The sequence below is a fragment of the Bombus bifarius genome, unplaced genomic scaffold (assembly GCF_011952205.1).
Source record: "Bombus bifarius isolate JDL3187 unplaced genomic scaffold, Bbif_JDL3187 scf7180000010252, whole genome shotgun sequence".
Classification (NCBI taxonomy): Eukaryota; Metazoa; Arthropoda; class Insecta; order Hymenoptera; family Apidae; genus Bombus; species Bombus bifarius.
The window spans coordinates 691,034-713,694 of NW_022885576.1; the positions used below are offsets into that span (position 1 = coordinate 691,034).

At 33.0% G+C, this 22,661-nt stretch overlaps 1 protein-coding gene across 3 annotated transcripts in view; it reads left to right on the top strand.

Moving 5' to 3' along the window:
- The first annotated feature begins 3,239 nt into the window (after nucleotides 1-3,239).
- The window catches only part of LOC117216190 (eukaryotic translation initiation factor 4 gamma 3-like), a 43,899-nt gene continuing 24,477 nt past the window's right edge, over nucleotides 3,240-22,661 (top strand). For 2 of the 3 annotated variants that reach the window (XM_033462738.1, XM_033462739.1), the window contains exon 1: nucleotides 17,531-19,897. In XM_033462738.1, coding sequence (XP_033318629.1) covers nucleotides 19,567-19,897 — 331 coding nt within the window. In that variant the 5' untranslated portion in view covers nucleotides 17,531-19,566. Of the gene's footprint in view, nucleotides 3,822-17,530; nucleotides 19,898-22,661 lie in introns of those variants that run through there. The other variant, XM_033462740.1, reaches the window with a different exon arrangement.

The window sequence follows — 22,661 nt, forward strand, 5'->3', positions numbered from 1 at the left end:
TTTACAACAAAAAATGCTGTTTATCTAAATATATTATTATCTACATAATCAGCATAAACAGGCGTGGATAACAACATAACAACCAATCAAATAGTTATCTGACTGATTCTATGTTTCTTGTACAGTTTATGCCAAATATCTGATTGGTTGGTAGATAATTTTGTTTCGTTACGTTACGACAAATCCGTTTGTGTCGTTTCGAAAAAATAGTATCTTTTGGACAAATTAATTAATACGCATATAATTGCAATTTATAATTAAATAATTTGATAAACATCACTTATTAACAATTTATTACATCCATTTTAAATCGTTATCGCGTCGAATGTACAACGAGATTTAAGATCTTTGTATTACCATTAAGGAACGTTGGGTAGGAGGAAATGGAAAGAAAGGCGTGCTGTGGTTGTGCTCAATTTATGGTGCGCGTCGCTTCTTTTTTCTTAGAAGGAAACAAGTCATTTACCGTTTGTTAGACAATTTACGCGACATTTTAGGCAGGTAGAACGGCCTAGGTACGATTATTGATGACAATAGTTTGTTAGTATTACAAGAAGAACTAAATGATTGTGCGTAGTTGAATATTGTAACCGCGCGCGATCTTGGAAAAAGAAAGTGATAATAACGTAAACACTTTTTGGTCGAATGAGTCAACGGAGGAAGACAGTCTGCGGAAAAAGTGTATAATTTGTCGGCGAATACGAACGAATCTAGTTATTTTGATCAAAAACACAAAATATGGAAAAAGTGAAGAAATAATTTTGCGTATGAATTGACCGTGATTGAAGCGCGCGCGCGTGTAACCGTGCCATCAGTTCTGTACGGCTGACCGAACGTTAACCGTCATTTTTCGTACCACCAATTTTTCAGCAAAGTTTGCTTTGGATAAGAAGTCTTTCGACAAACATTACACTTAATTACGCACGTGCGAAAATAACGTACCTATGAGGACCTCAGCGAGCCACATAAGGCAACAAACTTTGAAGGTAGTGGAGAGTTTAAAGAAAGGAGGCCTACGCCTGCGATGAGCATGCCAACGAAGGGGAAACATCACCACCTGCCCCAACATCACCAGCATCATTCACAGCCGCATCACAATCCGCCACAGCATCAACCTCAACTCATAGTGAACGTGAATCAACCAAGTGTTCATTCTCCTCAAAATTATAACACCGTGGTTACAACGAATACACCGCGTTTTGTACCGAATGCTGGTGAGTACAAAATTACAATAGTGTCAACTTTATTTTTAATTTCACTTAATTTTTATACATGCTGCCAGATATTTGTTATTTGTTGTGTGTATGTGCTTTTCTACACGATTAGAATTTAATATATTGGTTAAATACTGGAAGGAGGTTAAGTTTTGAGGTTAGAATAGCCATGCGGTCCATGTGGCTATACATTAGAAACATTTCGTAAAAATGTCTACAAGGACACATTTATTTTCCATTTAACAATATTTTATATCTATTAATTTTTATTTTCTTTGGTTTTAATATTTATTTTATTAAAATATTACTTAAAGAATAGTAGAACTCTGAACAAAGGAAGCATTACTTACATACATATATGCAAGTTGATTGATAAATTTTCTACGATTTGTAAAAATGTACTTTTGTTCTAAAAGTAATATATTGATATATCCATTCAAAATTTTAATTTAAACAATATATTTTTAAATAATTTTTAACAATTTATTTATTTTGTCGCCATATTTGTTGTACTGATATAATACAATTTATAATTTTTGATTTCATTCTTAAATATGTTACATCTGCTTAATATTTATTTTTTTCTATAACTTTATATTTTTTAATACTTAATGATTTGTCCATGTGTTATAGACAAACATGTTCTGTAGATGGCAAATTATTTCATTTTGCCAATATATACTTAACGACCAAACATACAAGAAAATTAACTTAATGAAATTATGGAAGCCATAGAAGAAACATCGTAATTATGCGAGTTGTACTACTTTTCGATGTGTCGGATTTATTTAGGTTCCAATTTTTCTAATATAGTTAGAAATTTTACAAGTTACATTTTTTCGTGAGATAAATTACATAATAATACATTTTAAAAGTATTTTTTGAGATATTCGTTTGAAACTAGACGATTTACGTAATAAGTTACCAATATTTGGAAAACGAATTTTGTCTGCAATTATAAGCTTGTGTCAGAGATATTTGTATTGATATTATACTTTATGAATCATAAATAAGAGATAATTAAAATAGCGATTAGAATTATAATTATATTAAGAGGAAATTCTTATTTTCTTTTTGATATATTGATTTAGATGTTGTAAATACAAATATTAATCGATCTTGAAATGACCTTATTCAAAACACTTGACGTTATTATTAAATTACATCAATACGATAATCTGTTTTTATACTTATTAATTAGTTCTCTTAAATCCATGGCTTCTTGATTTATTTTATTTCTCATTTTAGTTTTTAATTTTGATACGGATTCTTTCTTTCTTAAGAAAAGTCTAATAAGAAAATGAGAAGTAACAAGGAAAATAATAATATACTGAATGCGGATATAAATAAAAACAAACGTAAGTGAGAGAGTGGGGGAACAATCTGTTGAATCTTACGAAACAGTTTTCTTCCAGTAAATTAGGGATTATTTAATGGGTGAATTAAAACAGTAAAAATAGTAGATATATGGGTTATGTGAAAGGATGAACGAAGAAGTATCCTAAGAGAAAATAGTGAAAAACCCACAAAAGGAAGAGAGAAGGAGAGTAGGATGAAGTGAGGCAACATAGCTGACTTGGCGAAGGCGTACGGAAACACCCGAACATTGAGTTTATCTATATATTGTGCATAGTCTGTGTACATGTGGCAATCAAGCCACACGGTACACACGTTTCTCGCTCTCTTTTTTTTTTCTTATTTAGCTTATAGTGAAAATAATCGAGTATAATTTCACCACAAGTATACAAAAGTTCACGATATACAACAAGAAATTGTGCGTAATACCATAAAAGAAACGTCATAATTTTCTTTTTAAGGAGTTGTATTTTCAAGGCTGTCTCTATAATCTTATGATTTGAAATATCACAGTCAGAAGTACATTTTTTCTAGAACGTTTTATCAAGATAGTTTTCTTGTACGTAAAAATTTTGCGATTTGTATTTTGTGTATGGTAACATTTGTCAATAAACAAATTGTGTCATCTGTGCATTACGTATGGAATTACAAACAACATATGGTCGTTAAAAACGCGTGTTAAAAGTGCGTGAATTTAAGTAACAGAACATGTTTGTTGTAATTATCACATAATGTGAATATCACGTGTAAGGAAGAGTGCGAGAAAATATTGGTTGATACTTGACAAGCGAAACAGTCTTTTTAAAACTTGGTGATTTACCGTACCGAGAGTGAGTTTTACGATAGTAGTAACAGTAGCAGCAGTGGTATTGCCGGGTCTCGTGGTTACTAACTCGCACAAAAACATTGTCTTGCCAGTATCATATCGTCTTTGCTGCTGCGGAGGTTATATAATTTCGACGAGCGGTTTTTTCGTTTGCGAAGCATGAGGAGTGTCCATTCATTTAGATAGTTCATTGTTCTTTCAAGTATTTGCGCCATACAGGGCGTATATTCTCCACGAAGAGAGATCTCGTGTGTTACCTTCATATGTTTGAGAACGAAAGTGGATAGGATCACCAATAGGCAGTCACGCCACTAAAGATGTTCTCAATCGTCACTGTTTCTTACCATCACTAGCAATAACGGTCGTAAGAAAACTTGGACAAGACGTACAACAGCACATAAGGCGAAAAATGTCCACGGTGATAGGTAAGTTGAATGTCACGCTATGTTGCGGTGTAGGGACAGTTGCCTCTATTCGAATGATCGAATGTTTTCACATCGCTCATATAATTCATGTACGAACTGATGCTCATCTCATAGATAGTAATGTGCTTCGTTACTAGCATTTGCAACAGACTTCTCGTACTGTATCATTCAATTTTCAATTAATTCTGATTCGTATGGAAATTTTAAGTAATGTTTTCATTTGTACTCTTTTGTATTTGTTGTACGTTAAAACAATTTATTATTTTTCCGATAAATGAATTAAAATTCTTTGAAAGTTTTAATTCTGGTATCAGATGAAATGATACATACTTACAATAGATTTCGGAAGATGTCGCGTGAGTCAGTAATCATTTGCTAAGTGACGACGTAGCTAACTGCCTACCAGTTGGATGTGTCACGTGTATAAGAGAGTACGATTTGAAAGATCGTCCAATATTTTTTAAATTGTCGACATCAAACTACAAAAATGTACGATATATAACATTAAAACTTTACTTTAAAGTGATCCAACTATTATGTATATATGTAACAATCTATTTATGTTTATATTATGCTTATGTAGTCAATCTGTTCATAGATAAAATTTATTTTTTTTATTACTTATTTACATGCTTACAGACGTCTATGTTAAAAGCTGCATCTGATTTTTCTTTATAATATTTTTTAATTTTTGCGATGAGCAATTTTTCATATTTCCAATTATAGTTTCTGGAAATCGCAGTTATCACGAATATGGGTTTCTAATAGCGCTTTATTACAATACAACATGCAATAAAAGAATTATTGTTCACTGTTAGGTTAAGCTTCTACTGAGATTGTCAAGGTCTTCTGTCTCGTCTTGTTAGGTAATATCTATTTATTATAAAGGCCATCATGGACGAAATTGCATAATACTCAGGTCTCAATAAAATCAAACTTGCCATATGGATGCGCTTCTAATTAATTCGCGCGTATTATTGTTTAAAATTGTATTCTAATATTTATTTTGCCAGCTATTCAGTTCCATTGAATAGCACATGCATAAAATAGACGTTCGTGATTCTGAACCATGATTTCGAAGACATAACAATTTTGTTATTCTTATTGTTTTAATTAGATACGTTTCTTAATAATTTCAATATCTAATTGCAATATTCTTCTAATAATTGAAGAACAGTTCTATTTTCAAGCATCTGCTTAAGAGTTAATACATTCCTCTAATCTTTTAAATTATGATTTTATTATAAAAAAAAAAGAAAAAATAAAGTTTTTTATTGTTTTTCTATTATACTTGAGATGTCGTGTACATGGAAGTTGTAACTTCAATACTTATGAAATATTTGAAACTTCCTACATCAGGATATGAATTTTGCAACGTAATCCCGCTGATTCCGCAATCCAACCTGGAAACCTAGCTTTGGATTGGATTTTATGTAAATTTCAGGTCACTAGTTCATCTTGTGGATTTCGTATACATATAATTCAACTTCTGTATGAGTGCAACGTAAATCTGTCTTCAAATAAAATTTTAATTCCATCATTAGGAATATTAAATAATAAAATGTAACTATGCTTTCATTTACATACTGTCAAATATTTCTTTGTACTTTGTACAATTTTACATTCTGCGATAGTTACCTGTTCGTTGTTTTAATAATATTATGCTTTTGCTCTATATATGCAGAGAGTGTAATAATACACACACATGTACCGTCAGAAGCAGTCACTAATTTTCGCGTTCATTAAGAACCAGTTATTTGCTTGTGTTGAAATATCATTGCGGAAATCCTTTCTCTTTCTATATTACTAATAATAGTTTGGATAGGTAATTAAATAACAGCACAATAGATTATAAATATCAATTTTATTGATTCCCAAATAATTTTATATTTAGACATTTTGTAGATGTACTTGATCAGTATCTTATTATTTGTTAGCCATTCGATGATATTTTGAAAATGTATATATGTATACATTCAATTATTTCTGTATGAAATAGCAGTTTTCCTACTATTGCACAATAATACAGCAATAGAAAAAAATGGTTGAGTAAAAATAGAATTATTTCTGTGAATAAATTTTTTAATCTCTTCTATTGTATCCGAACTGCAAAGTATTCGGTTAAAGTGACACTTAAAGATTTTTAAGGTCGCTGAAGTCGAAAACGAACGTCGCTTTTTACGGAAATAAGGCATAACAAATTTCAGTCAATCTGTTGATGCGTGACGTTCTTATGGATTTTAACGAGACTTTGTAGAAGTTTAGTACTCTTAATGTCTTTATTTACTGTATGGTACACCTTGTATAGATGTAAACCATAAGTTTTAAATTTATTAAGTTAGATTTGGATTACTTTATATTTTTCGGCCACTGTGATGCGGATTTCTAATGTTAAGATCTTTATCGCTCAGATGTTTATAAATGAATTTACGACGAAGTTTTAAACCGTTCATTATCGTGAAAAATGAGCCTCATTTTCAACTTTGGCGAACTAAAATACTCCTAGAAAGAAACATTCAGACCAAGAATTTTACAGTCCGGATATGATTGTAAATGCTCTTTTCATTACCAAAAAGATAGTATGGTAACAGAAAAAATAATTCATTAAAAATAGAATTATGTTTGTACTGTAACGAATAAATTACAAACAAAAATATTTATTACATTATTAAATAAATAATCGATTAAATGTAATAAATGTTTTCTATAACTTTACGTATACTTGGTGAATGTATATACGCTAGTATATATGTAGTATGCAATTTGTTTCAATAAGTCGCAATCCATTGTCCAATTTTTACATAACGAATTATTTCGCACTACGTCGTTCATATATTTTCGTTACCCACTGTATGTATGTGTAGAAGTTCCTCATTGTTAGGTATTTTCCAAGTAACATGTTATTCTTTTGGACTGTAAGAAGGTTAATTGAGAAAGAAGGAGATATTCGACAGAAAGTTGGAAATCGCTACCGAAAGTTCCTAGGATAGTCTGTGTGATAATAAGCATAATGACGAAATTGAACGATAACAAGTACAATCACGTGATTAGAAGACGATGGGTGAAAGGTGGCAGACGTCTGTGCATCGATTCGAATCGAAGCCAAAGTAAACGTCAAACGGCGAACAGGCAGAAAATGTGCATTCCTGGCAAGGCCGCTTGTACGAGAAAGAGGCCATGAGACATCCGGAGAGAAACTAACCGTACTTTGCCTGCTTCTTACTGATCTCTTCGCCTCTTCAACAACCATGTTTTTACGGTCCCGTTGCGCTCAATTGCCGTTTCCTTTTTGAATTTGTTAAATCCGAATATTCTAAGAAATCTTCACTATTCACTATTAGTACGTTCTCTGTAGATGGATCAATTGAATGGCATTGGTAGCTTTACTATAGAAAAATAATATTTTTCTAGTATCATTTTTGGAAAATTATTACTACTAAAATTGTTTATTATTATTGAAGCTTAGAATTTTTTCTAAATGATGAATAGAAAGAAAAAATTGTCACAATTCTGTTATTGATGTTTTGAAAATGCTTGTAAACATATAGACATGATAGAAGCTTAAAATACTTTTGTTACTGAAATTATTTAAGTATACATACGCTTTCTGCACTTTTTTTAATTTGAATATGAATTCGTGTTGAAACAAGCAGTCTAAGTTTTGATATTTGTTAATAAGTCTGCTATAATTCCATTGTTTGAATTAATAAAAAAAAAACTAGTATTTAGTATTTACTTTTGTTTCTATTATATGCATATGTATAGAATGGTATCTCATTTGCATAAAATATCATTAGAAAATAATGAAGAATGAATAATTATAAATGTATTTTCGTTGAAACTTTTGTTTGTTAATACATTTTTTACATGAATATAATTAGTTAAATAAAAAATTAGAAAGCGGACAATTTAAAAAATATAATTATAGATAGTTGCGTAGGAAAGGAGAATGCATTTTAGCATAAAGAATCTCAAAATTTACGTTGACGGAGTTTATTGTAAGACCCAATTCTGATCGCACGGTCTCTTCAGCAATGCGGTAAAAGTCACATGAACCAAAATGCGAACATCGGCTCTTATGATTTCATATTTCAACAGCATTACACTCAAATTTGTAGCATTTTTACTTTCAATATATTTATATATAATAGATACATTATATATTTTCCGTTACAAAAGAAAAATTCTACTTTCAAAAAATGCATATGTGTATCTATAGTACCAATTTCTTTCATTTATATCATTTACACCTTTTTTTTTTATTTATTTTTGTGTATAGTTGATTAGATCATTCGAAAATTCATTAAAATAGTATTCTTGATACCGAGAACTTATTACATGTTATATAATTTATTCATAGTAAGTTTATAGCGACTAAGCATTGTGACATTTAACACATTCATGTCATATTGGTTGGTAAACCAGGTTCTGTATAGTTCCTGGTAGAAAGTGCACTTTTATATATCACTAAGTACTTTTTGTGTTGATGCATGCGTACGCTTATGTGTTAACCATTACATATTTTGTATTCTTCATAGCTTATTATGATTTATTTTATTCATTTTAATGCAGACTATCTATTAAAAAAATCATTTGTCACAATATTTTTATAATAAATGTAAATATTAAGAATATGACTTTATACACAACGAGCAAAAAGATCTTAAATTTTCTAAAGATTATCATCGATTTCTCAAGTACCTCTACATACATACAGAACAAAAAAGTATTTGTCGTAGCATTTTTATAGTAAATATAAATATGGAAAACATGAATCCACGCGGAGTGAGAAAAATTATTAATTTTTATTTTTTAATGAGTATTGTCGATTTCCTAAGTATTTTCTACAATAGATTAGAAACTTTTTAAAAAATTATCTATTCTCTTATTCATTTGATTAAATGACGCAAGGTTTATCTTGGTTACTTTTATATTTTTAATCCAGAAGAAGATTATAGGTTGTATTGTTTCCAAGGTATCATTCTATAAATGTATCGTTATAATTTATGACAACCGACAACATTTTATTGCTCTATTGGTACTGTAATTAATATAACTTATATATACATGTCGGAGATGGAAAGACAGCGGGATTTCCCGTCCGGAATGTTGGGAAAACCCCAATACACTAGTCCAGACTTTTACTATAGCCGCCCTTAAGTAATAAAAATAAGAAATAGTCTTAATGTTCCAATCCGACTTTATGACGATGGGTTTGGGCTCGAAGTGACATGGCAAGTCACCGGACGTAGCCAAGGTCACGGGAGGGACATGTACCTGACAGAGGTATGAAACGATTATATGACTCTCCTTAAAAACAAAGATTAACCCGTGAAGCGGGGACAGGAGTATATAAGGGCAGCCTCTTTTGGATTAAGAGAGTTAGAGTTAGAATGTTAGAGTCGTTGGACGAATTGCCGATTGAGTGATCCGAATCGAGCAGTACGTTGATACTTGTCCTCCCGTGGATCGTGGATTCGTTATCGAACCTGAATTCGTTGTCACCATCATCTCGACCATCCTATTACCATTACTCATAGCCTCTTGTAGTGTCCACATTCATACTGATAAATATTGGCTACATTCGCGACGGTAAAGTAAGTAAAGGTTCATCGAACGCCCCAAAATGCCATATATGTCGGAGGCAGATTGGCATTTTGGGGCGTTCGATGAACCTTTACTTACTTTACCGTTGCGGAAGTAGCTAATGTTTATCGGCGCAAATGTGGACACTACAAGAGGCTATGAGTAATAGCGGCGATATGATGGTCGAGATGATGGTGACAACGAATTCAGGTTCGATAACGAATCCACGGTCCACGGGATGACGAGTACAAACGTAATACACGATTCGGGTAACTTTCTCGATAACTCAATCAGCAATTCGTCCAACGACTAACTAACTAACCAACCCCTAATCCAAAAGAAACTGCCCTTATATACTCCTGTCCCCACTTCTCGGGTCAATCTTTGTTTTTAAGGAGAACCATATAATCATTTCATACCTTTGTCAGGTACACGTCCCTCCCGTGACCGTGGCTACGTCTAGTGACCCGCTATGTCACTTCGAGCCCGAACCCATCGTCATAAAGCCAGGTTGGAACATTAGAACTATTTCTTATTTTTATTACTTAAGTGCAGCTATAGTAAAAGTCTGGACCAGGGTATTGGGTTTTTCCCAACATTCCGGACGGGAAATTCCGATGTTCTTTCATCTCCGACATATATGTATATGTATATGCGTGCGAATACATGTAATAATTTTTTATTCTTTAGTTTATAAAAATACAGTTTACTTCGCCAGGAAAAAAATAAATTAAATTCTGGAACTATTAGATATAGATTTAGTTTTCTGTAATAATTTGCAACTATACTTGTATTAAATTTTTGAAGGTAGAAGTTCATACTGTTATTTGATCTAATTTTCAATAATGGATTTAGTTTCAATTTCGGGTTTCAGATTTTTAAAACACATTACATTTCGTTACGTAATATAGTACGAATAAAGAATGCTGATGCCTTCATGATGATGATACTATATGCATTAAGCAGTTTCACTTAATGCCGATGTCAGTACTTTATGATTGCATGCAGGATAAGGTAGTTGCTTTCAAGTTTGGGTGCAAGAGGCAACCTATTTTTTCCAGAGAAGTCTTTACAGTGTTCGGAGATATTTTTCCGCGATGAAATTACGTGTTCCTTGGAAATATCCAAGACGAATGAAGCATATGAAAAGTATACCCATTGACAATGGTAGGCGTTATCCACTTTGCGATATGCGCGCAAACATTTAAACGCGAAAAATGAGTGTTTATAGAATGAACTAATCCTTTAAGTATCTTATGTACGATAATGCTAAACCTCGCTGTATAACTCGAGATGAGGTCTCGATCAGATAATATGTAATTTGTAAAATTTTATTTATTTTGTTACCAAACTTGTGACTTGTGAAATTTTACTTACTAATGATATTTTATACGGGTTGGTTGGTAACTGGTGGTACAAGCGGAAAGGGGGTGATTCTACGCGAAAAAAGAAGTCGAAAACATAGAATAAAAAATTAAAAAAAAATTTTTTTTTATTTTTTCCATCGAGACAACGATCTACAGTGAGATCCGTTATAACGAGACGTGATAAAGTGCACGCGTACCGAGCGAAAATTCAAAGTCGATTTTCTGGAAAACAAAGCCTCAAACGAAAAATTTTCATTCTATATTTTCGACTTCTTTTTTCGCGTAGAATCACCTCTTTCCCGCTTGTACCACCAGTTACCAACCACCCTGTATAGTTCATGCGAGATGCGTATTGCGGTCTCTCTACCGACCGTTGGGTTTCGTTTGTCCATCGTGCCTTTCCGGCTGGTCCTTTCCCGGGGTTTTTACCTGACCTCGAAGTCATTAGGTTTACAGCTCGGGGAGGACATGCAATTCGGAATTTCCTAAAGAAAGGAATGGGCCTGTCCCTGCCATAAACGGACGACCCAAAATTCTGAACAATGCGCTCAACTGTATTTACTTACATTTGGTACTGCCTCAGCTGGCAGATACAGTAATACTACTGACTGATATTTTTACTATGCAATAAAAATTTACATTTGGAGCATTTATTGCTCTATGTACTGAGGTGAAAGAAGTTTTTTTTAACTCTTATATATTATTTGATTATTATGTAATTTATTTCTCTACATTTTTCAATCAAGGATTTTATCATTTCTTCTATTCACATATAATTTTGACCATATATCTCGAAAACATAGAAAATTTGTATACAAAATAATTAATTTTTTTGAGAAATACGTAATTTTCTTCTGTACTTATATTTTACTTTTGAAGTTTCTACTAGAAATTTTAAATTTTAATAAATGTCCTTGCTACTTGATATGTACTATGTAAACGTCTAGTTAAGTCTGGGATCGAAGTAGCTTCAGTCTCTCTACGTCCGCTTGATCGATGCATCATGATTTATGCAACCTGATTCATTCCTAAATACACACGATAATTTGTATCAGAGACTGCATCTTGCTAGAAATGCAGCAAGGCAGTTTCACAGTATATAAGATACTTCAGCGATAGATTAGAAATTGTAATTACGTCACACACAAACGCACACACACGAACCTTGAATCATAATACTTTTCTTTTGAACTCATTATCATATTTATTGTGTTTCTTATTGTATAATAATATGTTTACATATATACATATATGTTTACATACGTACATGATATAATAATTAAATAATAAGAAATACAATCGTTTGACAAAATAATAGCGTTTGTTATTTTTGTTCTTTAATGTTTTGGCGATTTTTATTATAAAACGATTAAGTAGGAACAAAAATACGAACAAAGGGGAGATGTTTTTAGATCAGTTAGTAAAATTGTTACTTCCGCTTGAGTTTCATTCGGCACAATTATGTATACCAGGGCACACTTCTACTGCGTGATCCTGATTAGAGAAGTTGAGATGTCAGAATATATGCACGATCGTTTAAAGTATTCATCATAACGATTTTTGTCGTCTTATTATCATATAATGTATCCATTTGTATTTTACTTTCGATATTGATAATAAGAAAGTAATCAGGTTTCTGATTTAAAAAAATTATCGGTTTTGAAAACTATAAACATACGAAAGAGTAAATGTAGAATGTAGAATATTAGATCCATTATTTATATACACGCAGTATAGCTCATAAATTTAACATAAATAAAATCAATATTTTCGGATCTTTTTACGTAAGCATACATTATTGTTACATTTTTAATTGAACTTACACCAAACTGTTAGAAAAAATCATTTTGAATTGCACATTCCTTTACCGACCGAGTTGGCGGAATTCCTTGATCTGTTCGTTGATACGTACAGATGGCAGTACAGCATCGTCCTGTAATTCATACTAAAATTTTAAGTAATATCGATGTACATACGTATTACACATTAAAATTTGTTAGCATTATCATTTTCTGTTACTATTTTTACATGTATTGCTTGTACTATTTAATATATCCATTTACTACGCTAGACATACTTAACATTGAACTTTAAAATACATTTATAAACGTGTTAAACATGTTTGTTTCGTACCGCTCTTGTCACAAGATGGTTTTATGCAAAAAAAAATCAACTATAAAAGTAGCCTTACGTTCCCATCAGAGCTAAACAATACTAGATCAAACGATAACTGAAACTGGTTTTAAAGTATGCATATTTACAATTACATAAATATACTATGAATAATTAAACTGAACTCGTAAAAATTGGTATTTTTGTATACTATTGTACTGTATTCAACATTTGGATATTTTTAAGGCAGATGATTTATGGTAGGGTGATGGGGGTTTCCTGTTTTGTGCTCACCACGTATATTGGATGAGCCACGGTCGAGTCCCCGCTCTTGACCACGGTGTCTTTCTTGGTAGTTGGACATCTCAAGGGACACAAGCTGGGTCGTTTCAGGGTTAGGACACAATAACGTGTAACGTAGTGACACTCAGGGTAGTAAGGGAGAAGGAGAATGCTTATGGGCGGTTGAACGTGCCTCGGGACAGAAACGGCGAAGGGGCTGAGAGAAGAGAGAAATTGAATGTAAGACAGAAAGCGATACGAAGGGTAAAAGAGTGGATTTAACGGATACGCAAGGGGCGGTAGGTCGTTGCCCGGCTGAGAGAAGGGGGAAAGCCGGTAAATATCGACCCTCCCTTCATAGAGACTCTCTGTCTTTATCCAGACATACGTTTACTGGCATTATTCCTTTCCTCTACATTTGCGACTAGCCTTTTTCCTCTTGCAGGCTTGTAACCTCCTACCGAACGCCTACGTAGAGAGGCAGAGTACTACTGCTCTCACACCACAAGATTTCCATGCTACCTTTCCAAGGTCAACGGCTTGAGGGCTCAAAGACCCCTGGAAACTGACTTCTATGGCCCGCGAGAATCTTTAGTATCTACTTTTCTCCTGTATCTCGGTCCTCGTCTTTTCTATGGAATCTCTATAATGTACGCACATTTTTGGTCAACATCCTACACCAAAGGTTTTATATTTCTCTGAAATACGTTCGAGTAAATGCGTTCTTGAAAATATTACAAGCTAACAGTATCTGAATTGTTATGTTTTTCTTTTCAGTAATATCTTTCATATAAATAGTTTTAAGATTACTTAATCTTGTATATCGAATGAATCACGAAAATTTAGTTTTCGCTTAAGAGGCGTAATTATCACGGAATCATTGTGTACTTAGGAAAAGTTTGTGATCGTGCCTGGTTTCCTTGAAATCTTTTGGCAAACATGAGTCAGTGGCTATGTTTTCACCAGAGGATTTTGAACTACTACGTCTCGTCTGGGTGAAATGTTTGAACCGAGTCAACCAAAGGTTGCTGGAGGTTACGACCTAACTCCTTTTTTCTCCCCCTTTCCTTGCCCTCCCCATAAAACATTTTGTACGTCTTCGACGCACAGTTTACCTTTCATCCCCCGAAATCCTTCGCTCTTTTTTTGTTTAAGCGACCAGACGGTTTTCTTCTTGTCTGTTTGGACTCCATTCGCTATTATATACGCAATATGTGTCTTGTACATTATGTATATACACATGTACATCACAAAACAAAGACGAGATGTATGTGTGCAGAGGTATTAATTCTTTCGCTCGATGCTTTATATTCAAGGGACATAGATCTCTGCATTTTTACGATTTCAAGGTTAAAAGCTGAATGATTGTTTCTTATCACTATTGCGACGTTTTGTACACAAAGATCTTCTGCCGTTATGGAAATATATTTTTGAAATTATCCCTTAAATGTACATATATGCATTCAACTGAAAAATCAATATTTTTTGTTTTTTGTCGTATTGAAAATTAGGTTATAGTTCTGAATAATAGATTTAATTTTTTAAGTAAAGTTGCAAAAATAGGATTTTGCAAAATTTTTAATGTAATTATATTCTTGATAATAATAATCAATAATTTATATCTTTCACTGCCGTTAATAAGACATTTTACAATGGAAAATGTTTCCTGTTAATCGCAAAAATGATTCCTGATTCCACATATATGAGATTTTTTAAATTACACCATTTACGTATATGCGCAAATGGCACTGAAAGCTTTGCTCAGAACCTTAAACTTCACTTGCCAAGTACGTCAACTCAGTATCAAGATTAAAATATTTCAAAGATATTTATCAAGACCTAGGTAATCTAAGGATAAGAATCGTAAATCAAATTTGAATTTAATATACCAGTACAAGAGAATCATTCTCTCCATTCTATGATGTCATTGTTAATAAATGAACTTTGACGTTATATCTCTAAATCATTTTTTCGTAACATTTGTTCATAAGATGTAGGTCACGCAATCCCCTTCTTGCACCTATCCTAGACAAGAGAATCTAGGTTGTGGGCAGTACCGGGGTGCATATACGTATCGATCGTTGAACGGCGTTGCTGCAGCCTGGCCTGGTGCACCGGCGAAACTGGGTTACCTACCTAACCTATACACATCATTCGCGGATCTTGTTCCTTGTTTGAACGAAGCCGAGCACGCCTCTTGTGTTTCTTCTTTTCTCTGTATTCACACGTTCGTGCATTTTCGCCCACACATGGGATACACTCGTGCATCTTCGTGACTGCTCGTACTTCTCTTACTTCCTCTGTTTGCTCCATCGCATCATCTTGATTGTCATTAAGAAATATACTACACTTCTTCCATCCCTTTTCTTGCGACAATAATAGAGGAACGTTCACTGTTGGTAGCAGTGTATGCATATATCCTATGATTACATACATGTTTTGATTCATGAAATCATTGTTTATTGTCGCGTAGGGAGAAGTTTGAATTGCAAATGATTGAGCATTTCAGCTGCTTTGTCGTATTTATCGATTAAACAGTGAAAACTAATTCATATGATTATTAAAAATTATTTCTTAAAAGCATATTTAGATAACGATTAATTATGACACAGAGGATACTAAATAATCAACACATTGGTTTAACTGGCTTATGGCTTTCGTCTTTTTATATTGAAATTTCACTTTCGCTTTAACAAATGAAAAGATTTTTGATTTAAGAAAGATTTGTATGAAACTAATATGAGAAATTATGTGTATGGATAACGGTACATATTTTCCTCAAACATGAAAAGTTATTTAATGGTAGAAGAGCATGATTGAATCGAAAATGACCCAAACGATATAGTAGGATAGAAAGAAGTATATGCGATATTGAAACATTTATCGCACTTTTAAGTATGTTTGTACGTATGACTTTGACGTAGATTCTGGGATGCATAATACAGAGTCATAATACATATTTGTTTGGAACGTGCGGTGCAGAAAGATAAAGGATGTCAATCCACGTTTGCAGCTCTTGTTTCAAATATGTTCTATTTTTTCCGTAGTATAACTGGATAGACTTACAATTAATAAATATATTACTTATTATCTCCCGTAGAAATATTTTGTGAGATTTTTGTAAGAAATCTTATGATTAATTGTATTATTTGTAAAAATGTCGATATTACGCCATTGAACTTTCATTCATACAAAATATATTGGCATTAAATTAAGAATTTAATAACTAAGTCCTTTAACATAATTGTAGAAATCTGAATATTTCCACTATAAAAATGATTGCCAAGCTTATATCGTTTATATAAATCAAAGATCGTTTTTATTACATTATAAATAAATAATTTTATTTGAGAAATATAAATTCGCCAATATTATTAATGAAAGAAATTAATCATTCAGAATTTACGAGAAAGTAATTTCTATTGTATTTATGTGAATTTTTATTATTTTAAAGATTTTAAAGAAATTTTACTGTTGAAAAGATAAAATTTTTGGAAATTCTGAAATATTGTTATTAACATTTGAAGAATATTTATTCTATGTACAAGCACATTTGATTCTCACAGTAATACAAAGTATAAACAGACGGGTGTGACATCGTGGCGAAGTTAAGGTGAATTGACTATATGCGCGCATGCACAAGGCTGCACGTCATCTTACCCTCAAGTGTCGTGGGGCTGCGCCTACTGCATTCATGCGAGTTGAAGGGTCTGCCGTGTCGACGTCCATTACGCATGCGCAGGGCTTTGCACTCTGTCCACTGGTCTGCGCACGCGGCTGTACCTTCGACTCGGTGTGGGTTTGGCGTTTGACTACTTTTCAGGGCCGTATTACAACACGTGTATTTAACAGTTATGAAATTTGAATTCTTCACTTCGCTACTCATATAAAATGACAGACCTAACTATACTAAGTAATGTTATTTAAAAAATATCTTTCCAACGTGATCAAAATCTGATATATTTATATACTTTTGTATATTTGAAAGTAAAAACTTATTTGAAGAGATTGTACATAGACATTTATTTATTTCGATAACAATTTAAATATAATAAAATAAGGATTTTATTTTCATGAGTGAAAAGTAGAAAGATAGTGCTTAATAATAAATATTTCGCTCTTTTAATGATTTTTTTAAAATATTTGATATTGTATAGCATTTTTTAATAAATAATAGTTTATCATTAATTCTTTATTGAGAATAATTGAGATACTGTATTTATAAGAATTGAAAGGAAATCAGATGCCTGAAATTGTCATGTAGCAAAGGGTACTTTTAGAATCGATGCACGATCCTGTCACTCCTTAGTTGCAGAACGAAACAAGTAGGGAGCCACGGGTCGCGATTCGTAGGTCGTGCGAGAAGGACTAGCCTGCATCAGTCTACGTCGCGTCCCTTGCAAAAGGGTACGCTCGTCTTCACGTCTTCGTTGATTTATCTCTCCCCTCTCCGAGTGCACACGTTACACAGCTATAAACGCATCGTTAAATATATACCATATTTCGATTGTAATATCGAACAAGGAACAAGGAAGTCCTTGAAGAAGGACGACATTTTCGGACAACCTTATGGTGTCCGTATAAAGAATCTCACGGAACCTAGGAACGGATTTGACGCCTTTTCGATTTTCCTCTGCTCAGTTTTAACTTTTACATCCCGTATACATTTTCCTTCTCGACTATATAACGTGCGTGATATTGAATATTCTTAGTGTTACTAAAGTCTCCGTGTGTGCATTGTGTTGCGAGCAATTCGCTTCTTTACCTACGGCGCTTTTTATCGCGTTCATAAATCTCGATACGGGGAACTACAGAGAACGCGCGACTCGGTACTTTTCGGCACGCGGCCGAATACGTCCGATCATCAAGTCTCGAGACTTCCCTTAGTAATACAATAGCGAAGAAGGAAAACGTGCGAAAAGATTTCAAACGTTTCTGGCCTGTGAAATGGACTCCTGGTGACGCTTGATTCCGTTTTAGTGGTAAATCTACGGTGGACATAACCTATATGTGCCCTGAGAACAGGAAGTTTTCTCTGGCAGGAGTGGGCGGTGCGAAGAGGGAGACGCCGGTCGAGCCTTAAATATCGATTTTGGCATGGAAGAGGTGCGATAGTCCGTCCGTTTCAGCGTGTCTCTTACCTTTGTGCATCTCCACGTTGACAAGTTTTGACAGTTGAGTGCGGGTCTATTACATCAAGTGGCATCGCATGCATCGATACGAAACAAAAACAATATGGTAGTGCGATATTTTCTGGCAGAAAATTAAATTTCATTTGTGGGCAATTGTTACTTGAATAATGGAATCACACGAGTGAATTTATTTTTGTCATACTATTTTTGAAAAGTGTCGAATGAAAAATGTTGTTTTCCGATCATCACGTGTACAGACATTTTGTCTATAAAACACGTCTCAGGCAGGAATATTCGGTGACTATCGATCGATCATACCATTAAATGTTGGTCAAGAAATATCTTATTCCTTTTATTACCGTACCAATGGAAATTACGTCGTTCTTCAAATTTTTACAATTTTCAAGAATTTGATCTACGTTCCCCCTAGCCTTGAAGAATTTCCATTTTCAAGCATGATTTATGGCGCGGTTCGCGTTAAATACCTTAATAAGTGAAATTGAAGATATATTCCACTTGAGAAAAAGAAAAAGTATAATATCGTATTAGAGAAGAAAGTCAGAAATGACTATACATGTATGAATAAAGGAAACCTTATGAATATTTAAAGAAAAAAGGAGAATCAACAATACTGCCAGTATCTTCAAAGAAAACCTCTCGTGACTTCCACCGCAGGGCGTATTCAACTATCACGATAGATGAACTCCATTCGTAAAGCCTTGTGTTACATTGTCGATCAAGTAGATGATGACATCATGGTGCAGCATTGCCGATTGAGAGATTCGTGGACAACGAAAGTAGTGTCGGTTAAATATCGATGAGCTCTTTGCACTTGACACCATTGTCTGTTTGTTCAATGTATTGAACCTATCAGTAGTTTTGTGCTCGTCTACACAATAACAAAAAAAGAAAAAAAAAACAAAGAAAGAGACAAAAAAAAACATTACTTATTTTTACGACACAGCTAACTGAGAAACGTGTTTTTATACGATCTCGCGTATATTATTTAAGAATATAAACGAATGAACACGTATGATAGCACTGCTCCAACGGTAAAAAAGTTGGTTGATTGGAATTAGTTTTAATTATTATATTTTTGTAAAAGCATCGATCGTTCGAATCCTAATGAATTCGTCATTTGAAAAGATTTTTAAAAGGATCGACGGAAACGGTTTGTTCTGATCAATCTTTTTTTGATCAATCTTATCGGCAAAGGCGGTGCATAATTTTGACGCTGGATAAGAAGAAAAAGGTACATCAGGAAGAATGGTTTCGAGATATGGCGTCTCTAAGGAGGGCGCAGTGGGTGTAGCCGTAGGTGTAGGACCTATGCACTGTCTCTTGCCACATTGTGGAGGGCCCCATCACCATCATCATCTTTCGGCCCCCCACCCACAAAATCCACAGCCAGGTCATAATCACCACGTGCATCCGGCCCATCAGCCACCACCCTCGCCGAGTCCCCACTTGAATCATCAGCTGAGCCATCATCAGTTGACAGTTAACATTAACCATCTGAGTCATCAGCAGCAACAGCAGCAACAAACCCAGCATCAACAAGCACCGCCACAATATCGCGTCGTTACTGCAAATGCTAGTAAGTACAAGAACAATCAATGAAGAGCGAGGGCGAAATAAAGAGAACGAAGATTATATCGGACGTTTTACATATAATATCTTCCTTGATAGCAGTAATATATCAAAATTACGAATATATTATCTTCCTTTTTTATGAAATTACAAAACTGGTTGAAAAAATATTCGAACGAAATACATATCCTACCTTTAGATATGTACAATGTACATATATATTTATATGCATTTCGATCGTTGTACAATATTCACATGTAATAAACTATCTGACTGAACAGTCTATTAAAAATTTAATGATTAGCTACATGTATCGATTGAGCAGTATTGTTTTGTAAATTATTTAATTTATAATAAGGTAACTGTCCAACATTCAAAGTATCTGATTTGAATTTTACAAATAACCATTAAGATAATTGAATTGTTATAATTTTATTTAATTGTTATAAGTTTAACTGTTATACTTTTCCTGAGCGTATGTATGTTCTCTTAGTACAAGGATACTTCATTCAAAAATATGCCATTTTCAGTCTTAAAACATCTAACAAAAGTTCTTCTATTGACGTCATTAAAAAAACAAATTATTCATATTTAATAATAAATTACTTGGTATTAATATTTACTAAAAATTGTTTTTCACTAATTTATACAAACTGTTGAAATTAAAAAATAAAAGATTAAAATAATTAGAATAACTTATATACATATATGTAAGAGGAAGAGCATATAACAGGATAAGGAGGTCAAAAGTGTCCTTGAACCGATTTCATCTGGTGATGCACCATTCTATAGCTTATCAAAAGAAAACATAAACCAATTTCCGGCCTTCTATCTCGGCCGAAAGAGTAGTTAGATTGAATTTGGAATATTCGCCTTTATCCTATTTTCTCTATTTAATTGTATGCAAAAATTCTCAGAAATTCTGGGTTATTGCAGACACGGTCATGTATTTTAGAAACTTAAAAAAGAAGAAATGCAAAAGCGTTCTTAAAAATATAGATTTCCTATATAGTTTTTAGAGCGACCACTTTTCTATTTTGACAGTAACAACATATTAGCATGCCTATTATCCTCAAATTTTTTCAAATATTTTTTAACAATGTATACTACAGTTTAAAAAATCAAACACCGATTTTGTCCAGGAATTTTGAGTAGAAACGTGATCAATACCATTAATTTTTGCATTTTTTAAATACAATGAATATATTATGCGGTGTTCAACATTTTATAAGTGAAAAGAATTAACTACTTCAATTAATTGAAAAAAAAATATGTTTTTATCTTTTAGGTTTTAAAATATCATTTGTCCATTCAACGATGTAGTGAAACAAGTGGTTAAGGTATTCGACAAGGAAACCTCTATGAAATTTTTTGGTAGTTGATTCGCATACAAATTTAAGTTTGTTTTGTATCATTAATTCCATGCCATATTGATGACTTATGATGAAGACAATATGTAATGTCCTGAGTTCTAATTTTTATGTACATTTTATGATAAAATACTTTTAAAGTATTTTTAGAACATTTGCAAGTGAATATCGTTTATCATCAGGTAACTAACAATTGACAAAAATTAGCATAAAAAACTGAATTTCCGTGAGGGACGAAACTATGACAAAAAAAAGTTCATACAGAAACATTTCACAGTCGAATATTTTAACCATAACCGCGATTGAAATGATGATTAATACCCCAGAAAATAAGGGACATATAGGTCGGAAAAAGGGTTTCTGATTTTTTTAACTACGGTGCACCTTGCCAAGAGATCTGAAAAAGATTTAGGACAATAGTCAAAGTAACATGTCGCTACCATAGAAATAAAATAGTAGTCACTCTGAAAATTCTATATAAAATCTATATTTCTCAGCATTTTTTTTACGTTTTTCATTTTTTGCATTTAAGATTTGCAACGAAAAAATCTAAAAGAATTCTCTAACAGGCCAACATTTTGCATTACATTAAACAAGGAAAATAGCGTAAAAACGGATAATCCGAATTCACCCAGTAACTATCCTTCCAGTCGAAGTAGAAAACTGGAAATTGGTATACGACGTTATACTTCTAATTTATAATACCTGCAAAAATATAATGCAAATGTATTTTCCTTCTCTCCTTTATTTGTCGATTACTGCTCAATTGTACATTTAGCACACTTTCATTTACTGATTAAGCAGTAAATTTTAACCAAATTTGTGACTCGAGTATCGTCGTACAATAAATTCTCGGAATATATCAAAGAAGATTTAGATAACAGCGTAAGATTTTAAATTATTTAAAATTTTCTTGATATTTAGTGAACGATTTATTATTCAACATTCTTAATCACTTTTTGACAAGACAAGTCTTTAACTTTAAAATTTAACACGTTGAATGCCACGGCAGTTTTACAAGGTTTGGCCGTGGCGTCACGATTTTTTATTATGCGATACATATAATGTTGAAATATTACTTACAAAAGGTATGTTACGGTGTATAATCATTAATGAATTTATCTCACTGAGATCACCGGTGACCCCCATAGCGCTGTAATGCAATTACGCTCGATTCGCTTATTTTTTTCCATTATCAATTATCTCATATTGTTTCTTCGCGTTGCCAAATAATTGTTCTATTGGTCCGTTCCGGGACCTACCATAAACTATAATCCATCCCTCAGTCATACTTATTCGGATTCGCAATAATCCTAAAGGACCGTAGCAAGATTTAGCATTTGTTACTTTACTTTCAAAGCTCTTAATTGCCATCAAACATCTTTCAAGTTGAAATGTCCC